The 14,262-nt window shown below is 45.8% G+C and overlaps 1 protein-coding gene across 2 annotated transcripts in view; it reads right to left on the bottom strand.

The window, feature by feature from the left end:
- Positions 1-2,248: 2,248 nt before the first annotated feature.
- Positions 2,249-14,262, bottom strand: part of LOC122935811 (amine sulfotransferase-like) — a 38,772-nt gene continuing 26,758 nt past the window's right edge. The window contains exon 7 of one of the 2 annotated variants that reach the window (XM_044291710.1): positions 2,249-2,527. In XM_044291710.1, coding sequence (XP_044147645.1) covers positions 2,406-2,527 — 122 coding nt within the window. In that variant the 3' untranslated portion in view covers positions 2,249-2,405. Of the gene's footprint in view, positions 2,528-13,840; positions 14,080-14,262 lie in introns of those variants that run through there. The other variant, XM_044291711.1, reaches the window with a different exon arrangement.

The raw sequence follows: 14,262 nt of genomic DNA on the forward strand, positions 1-14,262 counted from the left end.
CCGCCTGACCTGAGACCACCTTGGCATTCGGTAGGCGGCTTAGATGTGTTTTGATCAAAATATATTGACTAAGTGTCTCAGACATTATCATATCAGAGTGAGGACTTAGTACATATATAGTGCTTGCATCTGCTTTAATAAGTGCATTATTATCTTATTTCTGTGGTTTTCTTCAATAATATGGCCAGGGACATCCGCAAATTTGTATCATATCGTGCAGGATTGTGATGAATATGAAAGCTACTGCTTCAGACTAGGCTTATGAAGTATGAAAGTCTTTAACTGGTACAAACATCTTGCCTTAGTCTAACCTTGGTTGAAGGTGCTTTTCTGAATCCTTGAACCTCTATTCCAGTGTTGTTCTGACAGTTGGCCTAAACTGTCCTCAGAGTTTGAACTGGCAGTGTGGCTGCCTGAAGCTGTCTCCTACACCTGGTACAAAGGTGCCTAGTAAGCTCTCAAGTAATGGTTGTCTTGCTGATCTTTTGTCTTGAATAAATTGACACTGCCCCATCTTGTGGAGAAACAAGTGTAGTGCATCCTAACTAGGCCTATGTAAAGGTTCTTACATGTGAATCACATTGTGACATTGGAGAATATGACATGAGATGAAATACAGCATACAGGCATAATACAAGACATTAAAACACAATAAAAAAAAGTTTGCGGTGCCCACAGTCATGTAGTGGGACACTGCTGTTCTTTCTTTTACAGAACCCTTGAGACTTCCGTTACCAGAACCACCAATCAACATCTTCGTCCAACCTCGTGAACCCCACAGACTGCACCACTTGCATCTGTAACCCAGGTAAGTTTTTTAACCATCGTGTCATATTGCACATGCAAAATTTGAGGGTTCATGACCCCCCTTATTTGCATCCGCAACAAGGTTTGCTCAAAACACATCTCTGGATTTCTACTACCTCACCCAACTAAACTGGAAACCCCGGGTGAGATATACACCCCCACCACACCTCTACTGTACACTTCACCATTATAAATAAATAAATAAATAATGAATATATATATATATATATATATATATATATATATATGTATATCCCAATTAAATCTACAGTTATAGTTTGGCAATCAGTGCAATGCTCAACTGCCCCCTCACTTGGCTATGAGGCCCAGTTGCAACTGTGAACAATGTGACTCTATATATATACCACTGCCACCCTTTCAACCAGTAGAACTCCTTCATGCTGTGGGTAAACCATGTTGATGGATCTATTGGTCCTTAAAGTCACCCATGGCTTAATGCATAGAGACCATTTCACAGCAAAACTCCCAACCATCTAATATCCGGCAGGACAGTCCTGGACTTCAGCGACTGTACCAGAATTGCTGAGGTATGTGCCGATTTCAACTGTATCTGTATCCTGAGGATGCAGATAATGTTGAATGCTGCAATGAAGCAGGGAGCATTCAAGTCCAATCTCCATTCTTAGCTATCCCCAGCAGCAGGCGTGATGTGGTGATGTCATTGCGTCTGCGGACCTGAGCAGGTGAGCTCACAGAGTGGCTTAGCTACTGTATGAGGGCACTAAGGGGACATTTTACAGACAGTGTCTGGCTACTAAGGATACATAACTACTGTGAAGGGGGCACTAAGAAGGCTTAACTACAGTCTGGAGGCTTTAAGGGGGCATAACTGGGAGCATAAGCAGGGCTTTTTACTGTGAGGGGGCAATAAGTGGACATCGTGGGGCACTAAAGTGGCATAACTACTGTGAAAGGGGCACTTAGAAAGCTTAACTACAGCGTGGAGACACTAAGGGGGTATAAATGGGAGATTTAGCAGGACGTTTTTACTGTGAGGGGACAGTAAGGGGAAATTATTTTATGGACCACTTAGGTGGCATAACTACTGTGTGGGGACAGTAAGGGACATAACTGTGGGAGAACTAACAGGGCATTTTTACTATAAGGGAGCACTAAGGGGGCAAAACTAATGCGTGGGGACACAAAGGAGCATAACTACTGTGTGGGCACACTAAGGAAGCATCACTACTGTGAAGGGAGCAGTAAGAGGGAAAAACTCCTGTGAGGCACTAAGGAAGAATAACTACTGCGTGTGTGTGTGTGTATGGGGGCGGCATTTTTGGGAATAATTACTGTGGCATTGCGTGGAGTGGAGTTAGAAATCTACTATGGCCTAATGTATTGACCCTCCTTTCAAAAGCTAGTAATATTGATCATATACCACTTTCATAGTTTTTTTTGTTTTTTACTTGATCATTTATTGTTAAGACCAAATCAACATTCCTGGTACATGTGTAAAATGCAGGATAAGTAAATGAAGTATATGGTAATTTGACAACAAAACGGTTTAATGGTTAATATAATGTATTGCTTATGTATTTGTACATCATTAATTATTGAGTAGATTAGTCCGGCTTCTATTCTTCATTGATGTCCCAGATAAATTTCAGTGACAGATCTCCTAACTTTTCTTGGAGCACTTTATCAACCTTTTCACTTTGAGCAACAGTCAATAGATTTTTCCAATCCCCAATTGTCCCTGAAAGTTAAATATAAACATGAAAACTTCTTAATAGCACAATATAATTTTTATTTTAGTATTTTCAGCTGGATCACAGATAAGAAACAATGTTTTTGATGAAATAGCAGCCTTAGGCCTCATGCACACGACCGTTGTGTGTTTTGCAGTCTGCAAATTGTGGATCCGCAAAACACGGATGGCGTTCCTGTGCGTTCCGCAATTTGCAGAACAACACGGACAGCCATTGGTATAACTGCCTATTGTTGTCAGCAAAACGGACAAGAATAGGACAGGTAATATTTTTTGCGGTCCGCAGAACAGAGCAACGGATGCGGACAGCACAATTGCGGCCCAATTGAAGTGAATGGGTCTGCATTCAAGCTGCAAAAACTGCGGCTCAGATGCGGACCAATACAAGGGTTGTGTGCATGAGGCCTTAGGTTGATGAGCCGAACCCAATTTACTTTTCTCATTTTTTTTTTGTACAGTGTATTTTTACCATGTTCTGTGACATTTCCATTAAGTTCTAACCTTCAAAAAAAAAAAAAATTAGCGAAAAACTGCATGTGTGAATTCAGCCTTACAGCTGTGGCTCACAATAGACTCCCTCTAACTAAGCTGTGAAGCTGGCTGCATGCAAACATACAGGATTTTCTTTTCTTACCCCTTCCCAACATTTACCATACATGTACAGTGGATGGTGGGTCTTTAGTGTCATACTGTAGCTGGCAGGTGCCTGCTGTTTTCCACAGAAAACATCCTGCAGCAGTGTCAATGCTTGGAAAAGACTCTGATCAAAGACATTTAACCTCTCAGATGCCGTGGTCACTTGCAACCATGGGATTCTTCCCATGACCAAACACCCCTTATTCCCACAACAAGATCGCAGGAGTCTTTCGGTTACTGTGGCAGCCTCGTAAATGCTTTGTAAAGTTCCTATTAAGCCCTGCCTTAGCGCTTTTGCCACAGACTGCAAGAATATTTGAAGGCATTCTATGGTTCTGCACAATGTTTATGCTAAAAATACAGTAAAAAATAAAAATAAAAAAATCTCTAGAGATGAGCAAAGTTTTCAAAAATTCAATTCGGCTGGTTTAAAAAAAAAATAGTTTTGATCCGAATTTATTTGATGCGAATCACTTAAAAAAAACTGCTATTTCCTGGCTGCAGAGGGCCTTTATAGTGGTGTAGAACACTGTGCCTTGCAGTAACACGCATAGGGAATCTGCTGTGATAGTGATATATTACTGTGAGTCAGTATGACATGTAGATGACAGGCGTCGCTCTTTGAATCACTGCAGACTTCACTTATTTGGGCAGTCACGGGGCCAAAACTGCCCAAATAACTCAAGTGTGAACTCAGCCTTACAAGTCGATGTTAGCACCAAGAAGAAGCGCACTCCTTTTACACCGTCATCAGCAGATTCCACTTAGATGTCTACAGAACCTGTTCTATTAACTGCTTATACAAGTAGATCTCCCCCGACAAGGTGGAGAGGGTGTCAGCAGTAAGTTTGTGTTGACGTCACTGATTATTTTGCCCTTCCTCTGATCCATCAGAACAATAACCCCCCAAAAACGGATCCTGTTTGTTGAGCATCCACCTTCACTCGGTCAGCATTTGGTCAGTAATCCATCAGTATTGCTAAAGCCCAAAAAACAGGAATGGATCCAAAACAGAGATGACCGAGTCAACCTTTCAAGAACCGCTGGGTTTCTGGTAAATTCAACAGGAAATCCCAGCAACTGTGTTAGTTTTAATCCATGTTATTCTTTATTCCATAGACTATAAATACAAAATTATCGTCCAGCCTTCCTCAACTGCCGAAACGCGTCCTGTAATCTTGTATTTATACTCTATGGAATAAAGAATAACATGGATTAAAACTAACACAGTTGCTGGGATTTCCTGTTGAATTGATTGATGTGGACTGCCCTTTCCCGTGCAACAGTTGGAGGATCGTGAGCTGTCTGTTTGGTGTCCGGGTTTCTGGTCAAGACACAACCGCTAGATGACACCGGGAGCTCTCACTGTGATTCCTGCTGCCATGCCCCCTTACTCTGCTGTGACCAGTGGCGTACCTACCAGTGAAGCAGGGGAAGCAGCTGCTTCGGGGCCCGGGCTGACAAGGGGCCCGGAGCAGTAGTAAACAGACTGGCCACACCCCCTCTACACTCACTTCACTGCTGCTTTAGAATGTCCTCGGAGCTAAGCCCCGCCCATCAGCACGGACCATTAATAGAGGAGCCTGGCTGCTTAATAGTGCAGCCAGGGCTCAGTACAGTGTGCTACAGGGAGATCCTGTCTCCCCTCCTTCTCCTAACTATTGGTACAGCCCAGCTTCTGCTACAGAAACTGCTCTGTAGTCGGCAGTAACAGGAGGGAGAGGGGAGACTGAATAGTGACAGGAAGTGCTGCAGAAAGAAGATGCTATGCCTGTCACTATCAGGAGCCCATACATTCCAGGCTTATCCCTGCCAACCCTAGCTGTCCTACATCTCATATAGCCCCCCAGCTGCATTCATCTGCTGTCCCCCCCCCCAGTTCTGTCCTGTGGGCCCCCTACTTATCTGATGCCCTGCCCTCTAGGCCCCCTATCCATCTGATGCCACACTCCCCTGGGCGCCCATGTGCAGCTTGGGGACACCAGTATGAGGCCAGAATGGGGACTGGAAGATCACGGAGCGGCGGGGAGCAGGCGAGTATGGTTTTTACCGCTAGTTCACATCACATTTTTGTCCCACATTTAAAGGGGTTGTCCGGGTTCAGAGCTGAACCCGGACATACCCTTATTTTCACCCAGACAGCCCCCCTGAGGCTAGCATCGGAGCATCTTATGCTCTGATGCGCTCCTTTGTCCTGCGCTAAATCGCGCAGGGCACGGGCTCTTTTGTTTTCAATAACACACTGCCGGGCAGAAATTTCCGCCCGGCAGTGTGTTCGGTGACGTCACCGGCTCTGAGGGGCGGCTTTAGCTCTGCCCTAGCCGTTTTACTAGGGTCCCTGGCAGCCCCATGGAGAGCCCCGGTATGTCACCAGATCTCCAAAAAAATGCCTTTGCCCTGCGCAATTTAGCGCAGGGCAAAGGAGAGCATCGGAGCATGAACTGCTCCGATGCTCATGTCAGGGGGGCTGCCGGGGTGAAAATGGAGGGATGTCCGGGTTCAGCTCTGAACCCAGACAACCCCTTTTTTAAGGCTGGGTTCACATCACGTTTTTCCCATCCGTTTAACGTATACAAAAAAACTTATTCGGATGCCTCATACTGATGCCATGACAGTGACATCCGTTCACCATAGAGTTTCATTGTAAAAATAAAATAAAAAATCCATTATTTTTTTTTACCGGATTGTGCAGGATACAAGAACGTGGAGTACTGCATTTTTGTATTGTGTACGTCATAGTCCAGTAAAAACACATGTATGTTAAAGAATCAAATGCCACTGTATGACGCCTGCCTGCCCATTTAAAAATTTGCTGTGGGGCCCAGTCATTTCTAGCTACTCGACTGGTTACCAGGGGCTCAGACCATGGGGACACATACTACATTCGATGTCAGCCCTGCAGCAATACATAGAATGGGCGTCTATGCTACAGCCGAGGTCATACTGTACATACAGTGTAGTATGATGTCATGTTCACCTGGAAAGCACAATTCTGCAAAAAGGACATGTTCTATCTTTTGGTGGAACGGAAGTGCGGAATGGAACCCCACGGAAGCCCTGCGTAGTGCTTCCTTAGTGTTCCGTTCCGTGATTCCGTTTCGCACCCTTCCGCATCTCTGGATTTGCGGACCCATTGAAGTGAATGGGTCCGCATCCGTGATGCGGAATGCACACGGAAGGGTGCCCATTTATTGCTGATCCGCATGTGGTCCGCAATACGGGAATGGCTGGTCCCTTTCACACAAACGATACGGGTTGGCTCCAGGTGCGTTCAGGGTGCATTCAGTGAAACTCCCACCATTTTTCAAGCTAGTTCAGTCAGTTTTGTCTACGATTGCGTTCAGTTTTTTCTGCGCGGGTGCAATGCGTTTTGATGCGTTTTTCATGCACGTGATAAAAAACTAAAAGTTTACAAACAATATCTCCTAGCAACCTGGTGTTGAGCGTGGTGACGTCGGCGCAGGTCCTGCTGAATGAAGATAGAAGATTTCTATCTTCATTCAGCAGGACCTGCTCCGTCGTCACCACGCTCACCACGTTGTGAGCGCGGTGACGTCACCAAATGTACTTTTCCTGCCAGGTCCTGAAAGAAGACGAGCCGGGCTGCGCGATCAAGTGAATGAGGTGAATAATTATTTTTCTGTATTAAGAATGCTATTATTTTCCCTTATAACCATGTTATAAGGGAATATAATAAAGTTCGGGCCCCTATCATCTCCTAGCAACCATCCGTGAAAATCGCATTGCATCCGCAATGCTTGCGGATGCAATTTTCAAGCAGCCCCATTCACTTCTGTGGGACCTGCGCTACGTGAAAAACGCACAATATAGAGAATGCTGCGATTTTTACGCAACGCACAAGTCATGCGTGAAAATCACTGATCATGTACACAGCCCCATTGAAGTGAATGGGTCCGGATTCAGTGCGGGTGCAATGCGTTCACATCACGCATTGCACCCGCGCGGAAAACTCGCCCGTGTGAAAGGGGCCTAAGACTTTGACACGGCCCCCACAACAGTATGATAGAATGACACTACATGACAGATAGGGTGTGTGTGTATGTATATAATATATATAATAGGAAAAGGATGGCATGGCAGCCTAGTCTGGTCTAGATCGTGACTAGCCAAAGGAGCGGGGTTTACAAAAATTTGCTGTGGGGCCCAGTCACCTCTAGTTACGCCCCTGGCTGTGACCTGTGCAATAAAAAAGGAATTAAAAACACCCCAAAAAAGTAATTTTCTCACTTCACCACACAACGGCCTTTTTTTCTCACTAATACACACAAAATAGGGCTTTAGAACATGTAACTGCACCGCTGAACAGCAAATATATTTTACTTTTGCCACTAATGAACAACGAAAACAGGCTTTAGAACAGATTCAGTATATTCCAATGCAGTAAACTGATCTCCTCCAGGGGAAGTCGGCCATGACCAGAAAGAGCGTGGCTTCCAGCTTTAGCTCTCACATTTGACCACAGCATCTGAGAGGTTAAATGTCTGCGATCAGCATTAAGCCTCATTCACACATCAGTGTTTCATGGACGTGTGCTGTACGTGTTCTCCACGGACAGCAAACGTCTCTATTCATTTTAATGTGTGTATTCAGACATTAGTGTTTTAGCACGGTCCGTGGATGTCACGAGGGTGTCAAGAGCCACGTCTGACTCCGTTATACCCGGGGTCAGGAAGTCGCAGCGGGTGGCTGCGCGCTCTATGTCTAAAGATCACGGTGTTTCTTAGTGTTTGTTTTCTGTGTTTGCCTTGCTATCCTTTTTGTCTCACTCAGGGATCCGTAGCTTCTCCTCCTCAGCTGTTTCTTGTCTGCCACTCCCAAACTCCTTATATTCTCCTCTCACACTTCTCTGGTTGCCAGTTATAGAGCTTCCTGCCTGGACATCTATGCTGACCCACTGGAGCTGAGAATCTGGTTGTTGTTCCAGAGTGCTACCCTCCGGATCCCTGTTGGGCTTTTGTTGTCTCCTGTTGTTGCCCACCTGGGATTATATGTTTAGTTTGTATTGTCTGTCCTCCCCTTGGTGTTTTCCTTTAGAGCTAGTGGTGTGGACTAGTGTTCCCACCGCCCTGTTCACTATCTAGGGCTCATCCTAGGGAAAGCCAGGGTTTTAGGCACGTGATCGGCGTACGGGTGAGGAACCCGTCTAGGGACGACAGGGCAGCCAGGCGCCAGCCGCAAGGTGAGTCAGGGGTCACCACCTTCCCTCTCACTAGGGCAGGGCCTCCCTCTTTTCCTCCCTCCGTGTCACGTATGTGACAGTTACGCCGATCGTGATATTATAACTGGCCCTTATTTTTTTTGAGAAAAAAAAATAAAATAAAAAATATATAATTTTTTTTTTTTTCTCTACTTAGAATCCAATATGGATCCTATTGCTGCTTTGGCAAAACAGCTTCAAGGCCTGTCTTTGGAGGTGGCAGGATTGAAGGCGTCTGTCCTCCAACAGCAGCAGCAAATGCAGCAGACCGTAAGCCCAGCGGTTGCTATGGGTAACCAGGTTGTTACAGAACCCAAGGTTGTTCTTCCTGACAGATTCTCTGGGGGAAGGGACAAATTTGTGTTGTTCCGTGAGGCCTGCAAATTATATTTTAAGCTGCGCCCTTACTCCTCAGGTAATGAAGAACAGCGGGTGGGGATTGTTATTTCCCTGCTTCAGGGGGACCCGCAATCCTGGGCGTTCTCGTTACCCCCTGGTTCCCAGGCTCTCCGGTCAGTGGAGGGATTTTTTGGGGCTTTGGGTCTCATATATGATGACCCTGACCGTGTCGCCCTGGCTGAGTCGAAGTTACGGAGACTCCTACAGGGAGATCGGCCAGCAGAGGAATATTGCTCAGAGTTCCGCAGGTGGGCTACGGATACTCAGTGGAACGACCCGGCTCTCAGGAGTCAGTTCTGCTCTGGGTTATCTGAAAGGGTTAAGGATGCGCTGGCGCTGTATGAGACCCCCCTTTCCCTTGATGCTGTTATGTCCCTCTCTATCAGGATAGATAGACGTCTTAGGGAGAGATCGAAAATTCCTGAGCAATCGGTAACCTCTCCCAAGCAGCAGTTAGTCTGTACTGACTTGGATGAGCCTATGCAGCTAGGAGGAACTTCTCGTCAGGTCCGTCCTCCTGAGGTTCGCCGTAGGTGGGGGGCTTGTTTTTTCTGTGGGGGGAAGGGTCATTTCATTAATGTCTGTCCCTCCTTTCCCAAAAACAAAAGACCGTCGGAAAAACTACTAACCCCAGGCTGTGCGGAGGATGTCAGCCGGGGGGTATACGTTTCCTCCATACGAACATCTCAATTTGTGTTGCCAGCGGTTATTGTTTTTGGTGTTAAGACGGAGTCTATTTCTTTTTTTCTAGACAGTGGTGCAGGGGTAAATTTGATAGATGCCCATTTTGCCCGCACTATGGGTTTGTCTCTCTGTACGCTGCAGAGACCCATTCCCATATTCGCTATTGACTCTGCTCCTCTGTCTCAGAGAAACCTCACTCACGTTGTCCATAACTTACATCTTCGGGTAGAGGACCACCATAAGGAGCGTCTTTCATGTTACGTTCTGGAGGGCCTTCCCTCCCCTGTGGTATTGGGTCTTCCCTGGTTGGTAGCGCACAATCCAGTGGTGGATTGGCAGGCCAGGGAGATATTGGAGTGGAGTGAGCATTGCAGAGAGAATTGCTTAAATAACAATTGCTTAATCGCCTCCATAGCTTCCCTACCTACATTTATTTCGGACTTTGAGGACGTTTTTTCTGAAAAGGGTTGTCAGAAGCTACCACCTCATCGTCCTTATGATTGCCCGGTTAACCTGATTCCCGGTGCAAAATTACCCAAGTCCAGGTTGTATAATCTTTCGGGTCCCGAGAGACAAGCCATGAAAGATTATATCTCCGAGAGTCTGGCCAAGGGACACATCAGACCCTCTTCTTCACCCGTGGCTGCAGGGTTTTTCTTTGTTAAAAAGAAAGATGGGGGCCTGCGTCCTTGCCTAGATTTCCGTGAGCTAAACCGGATAACCGTCCGAGACCCATACCCTCTTCCTCTCATTCCTGACCTTTTTAATCAGATTGCGGGTGCTAGGTGGTTCTCCAAACTTGATCTTAGGGGGGCCTACAATCTGATTCGTATCAAGGAAGGGGATGAGTGGAAGACAGCTTTTAACACCCCTGAGGGGCATTACGAAAATTTAGTCATGCCTTTCGGTCTGACCAATGCCCCTGCTGTCTTCCAACATTTCGTTAATGATATTTTTAGTCATCTCATCGGCAGGTTTGTAGTCATATACCTAGATGATATCTTAATTTATTCGGCTGATCTGAAAACACATGAAGTACATGTCAGGCAAGTACTGCAGGTCCTACGGACGAATAAATTATATGCGAAAATTGAAAAATGTGTCTTCGCCGTTCAGGAAATACAATTCCTGGGATATCTATTATCTGCTTCAGGTTTCCGTATGGATCCTGGGAAGGTCCAGGCAATTTTAGATTGGGATCTTCCTGAGAACCTTAAAGCTCTACAACGGTTTTTGGGTTTCGCAAATTTCTACAGAAAGTTTATTAAAAATTATTCAGTGATCGTTAAACCCCTTACTGACATGACTAGGAAGGGGACTGATTTTTCTAAATGGTCTGACGCCGCTAAAATTGCATTTTCCTCTCTAAAAGAGAGATTTACCTCGGCACCTGTCCTAATTCAACCTGATGTCTCCCAGCCTTTTATTGTTGAAGTTGATGCGTCGGAGGTGGGAGTGGGGGCTGTATTGTCTCAGGGTCCGTCTCCTGGCAAATGGCGTCCTTGCGCTTTCTTTTCCAAAAAATTATCTGCAGCAGAAAAGAACTATGATATTGGAAATAGGGAACTGTTGGCGATTAAACTGGCGTTTGAAGAGTGGCGTCACTTCTTAGAGGGAGCAATCCACCCCGTCACGGTAATTACGGATCACAAAAACCTTCTGTACCTAGAATCGGCTAAGCGTCTCACCCCTAGACAAGCTAGGTGGTCGCTATTCTTTACCAGATTTAACTTTGTAATCACCTATCGTCCTGGGGCAAAAAATACCAAGGCAGACGCATTGTCTCGTAGTTTCCCTGGAGGGGGTAATGTTAGTGATCCGGTACCTATTTTACAAAGAGGAGTGGTTGTCTCTGCTGTACACTCTGTTCTAGAGGGAAAGGTGTTAGAGGCCCAGGGGGACGCCCCGGCCTCTTGCCCCTCAGAGAAATTGTTTGTACCGTTAAACCTGCGTCTTGAGTTATTGAAGGAACATCATAATTCGGCACTTGCTGGGCACCCGGGTAGTAAAGCAACCTTGGAGCTATTGTCTCGTCGTTTTTGGTGGCCAAGGTTGCGTCAGGATGTAATAGATTTCGTGTCTACTTGTTCTACTTGTGCACGCGCGAAAGTCTCTCATACACGTCCAGCAGGGTCTTTATTGCCACTTTTCATCCCCAATAGACCATGGACACATCTATCAATGGATTTCATCACTGACTTACCTTTGTCTGCGGGTAAAACAGTTATCTTGGTAGTAGTAGACAGGTTTAGCAAAATGGTACACTTTATTGCGCTACCCGCACTTCCTAATGCTAAGACTCTTGCTCAGGTGTTTATCAGTGAAATCGTGAAGCTTCACGGGGTCCCTTCCGATGTGGTTTCGGATCGGGGAACCCAGTTTATTTCTAAGTTTTGGAAAGCTTTTTGTACCCGTTTAGGGGTACACTTATCCTTTTCCTCAGCTTTCCATCCTCAGTCGAATGGACAGACTGAGCGTACCAACCAAAACCTAGAAACATATTTAAGGTGTTTTGCGTCTGAAAACCAAGAGGTGTGGTCATCATATTTACCGTTAGCCGAGTTTGCCATAAATAATCGCCGTCAGGAATCCACTGGCAAGTCACCATTTCTTGGTGCATACGGTTTTCATCCCCAATTTTGTACTTTCAAAGAGGGGGGGTCTTCTGGGGTTCCCGAAGAGGAACGGTTTTCTTCATCTCTTTCATCGGTATGGCAGAAGGTGCAAGCTAACTTGAAAAATATGAGTGGTAAATACAAATGCATGGCCGATAAGAAACGGTCGCCAGGTCCGGACCTAGGAGTGAATGACTATGTGTGGTTGTCTACTAGGAATATTAAGTTGAAGGTTCCCTCTTGGAAACTGGGTCCTAGGTTCATTGGTCCTTATAAAATTGTAGCCGTCATTAACCCTGTGGCTTTTCGCCTGGAGCTACCTCAGACTTTTAAGATCCATAACGTCTTCCATAAGTCGTTGCTCAAGAAGTATGTTCCACCTCTAGAACCATCACCGCTGCCACCTCCTCCTGTTGTTGTGGATGGTAATCTGGAGTTTCAAATATCCAGAATTGTTGATTCTCGTCGGGTCCGCCGCTCTCTTCAGTATCTGGTGCATTGGAGGGGTTACGGTCCCGAGGAAAGAATGTGGGTTCCAGCGTCAGAGGTAAACGCCAACAGGTTGATTCAGGCTTTCCATGTCTCTCATCCGGAGAGACCTGGTCCTGAGTGTCCGGAGGCCCCTCGTGAAAGGGGGGGTACTGTCACGAGGGTGTCAAGAGCCACGTCTGACTCCGTTATACCCGGGGTCAGGAAGTCGCAGCGGGTGGCTGCGCGCTCTATGTCTAAAGATCACTGTGTTTCTTAGTGTTTGTTTTCTGTGTTTGCCTTGCTATCCTTTTTGTCTCACTCAGGGATCCGTAGCTTCTCCTCCTCAGCTGTTTCTTGTCTGCCACTCCCAAACTCCTTATATTCTCCTCTCACACTTCTCTTGTTGCCAGTTATAGAGCTTCCTGCCTGGACATCTATGCTGACCCACTGGAGCTGAGAATCTGGTTGTTGTTCCAGAGTGCTACCCTCCGGATCCCTGTTGGGCTTTTGTTGTCTCCTGTTGTTGCCCACCTGGGATTATATGTTTAGTTTGTATTGTCTGTCCTCCCCTTGGTGTTTTCCTTTAGAGCTAGTGGTGCGGACTAGTGTTCCCACCGCCCTGTTCACTATCTAGGGCTCATCCTAGGGAAAGCCAGGGTTTTAGGCACGTGATCGGCGTACGGGTGAGGAACCCGTCTAGGGACGACAGGGCAGCCAGGCGCCAGCCGCAAGGTGAGTCAGGGGTCACCACCTTCCCTCTCACTAGGGCAGGGCCTCCCTCTTTTCCTCCCTCCGTGTCACGTATGTGACAGTTACGCCGATCGTGATAGTGGATCAGTGTGTTTAGCACAGATGCATGTTCTATTTTGTCCGTGTTCACGGATCCATCATGTCCATTATGGTCTATGTGTCTGTGAAAACCACGGATGCAACACAGATGCCCTCCATGTTGCATCCATGTTTCATGGATCAATAAGAAGAGATACTTTGAAAAAAAATATAATCAGCTGTTCGGTGTCAACACGGATGCAACGCTAAAAACTAAAACACACAGACCCAACACGGATCCTTCACGGACAGCTTCACGGATGCATCACTGATCACCTGCTCACGAATTTGAGCATGGACACGGACGTGTGAATGAGGCTTTACTGTCCATTGCAGACATTAAACCCAGGCCTCTGCTGTTTAAAACAGCAGAAACCTGGTGGTTATTATGGCACCCACTGCGCTCACGAGTGGGCACCATCTTTAAAGACCGGACAGTGGAGGTCAGAAAGGGGTTAAAGGTTTGTATTTTTCTTAAAGTAATCAAACATTATAGAAATATTAAGGCTAAGGCTATATCATTTTTAGTGCACAGCAAATGCCATAAGCACAAAACAAAACAAAACAAAAAACATGGTGGAATTGTGTTCCTTTGTTTAGTTTTTGTTTTTAATTTCACCCATGAGAACATTTATTTCCATTTTTCCAATACAAGTTATGGTAATTTGTGTCATCAAATACAACTTGTCCTATAAAAAAAAAATAAGCCATTTATATGGTTATGTGAACAAAAAATTATTAAAATAAACCAAAAGCAATGGAAATTTGGTATCACTGTAATTGACGGAACGGGCGGCCCATTGTAGACATGCCTTGTCCGCAAAACGGACTAGAATAGGATATGCTATTTTTTTTGGCAGGGCCATGGAACG

This window comes from Bufo gargarizans, chromosome 4, assembly GCF_014858855.1.
Source record: "Bufo gargarizans isolate SCDJY-AF-19 chromosome 4, ASM1485885v1, whole genome shotgun sequence".
NCBI lineage: Eukaryota > Metazoa > Chordata > Amphibia > Anura > Bufonidae > Bufo > Bufo gargarizans.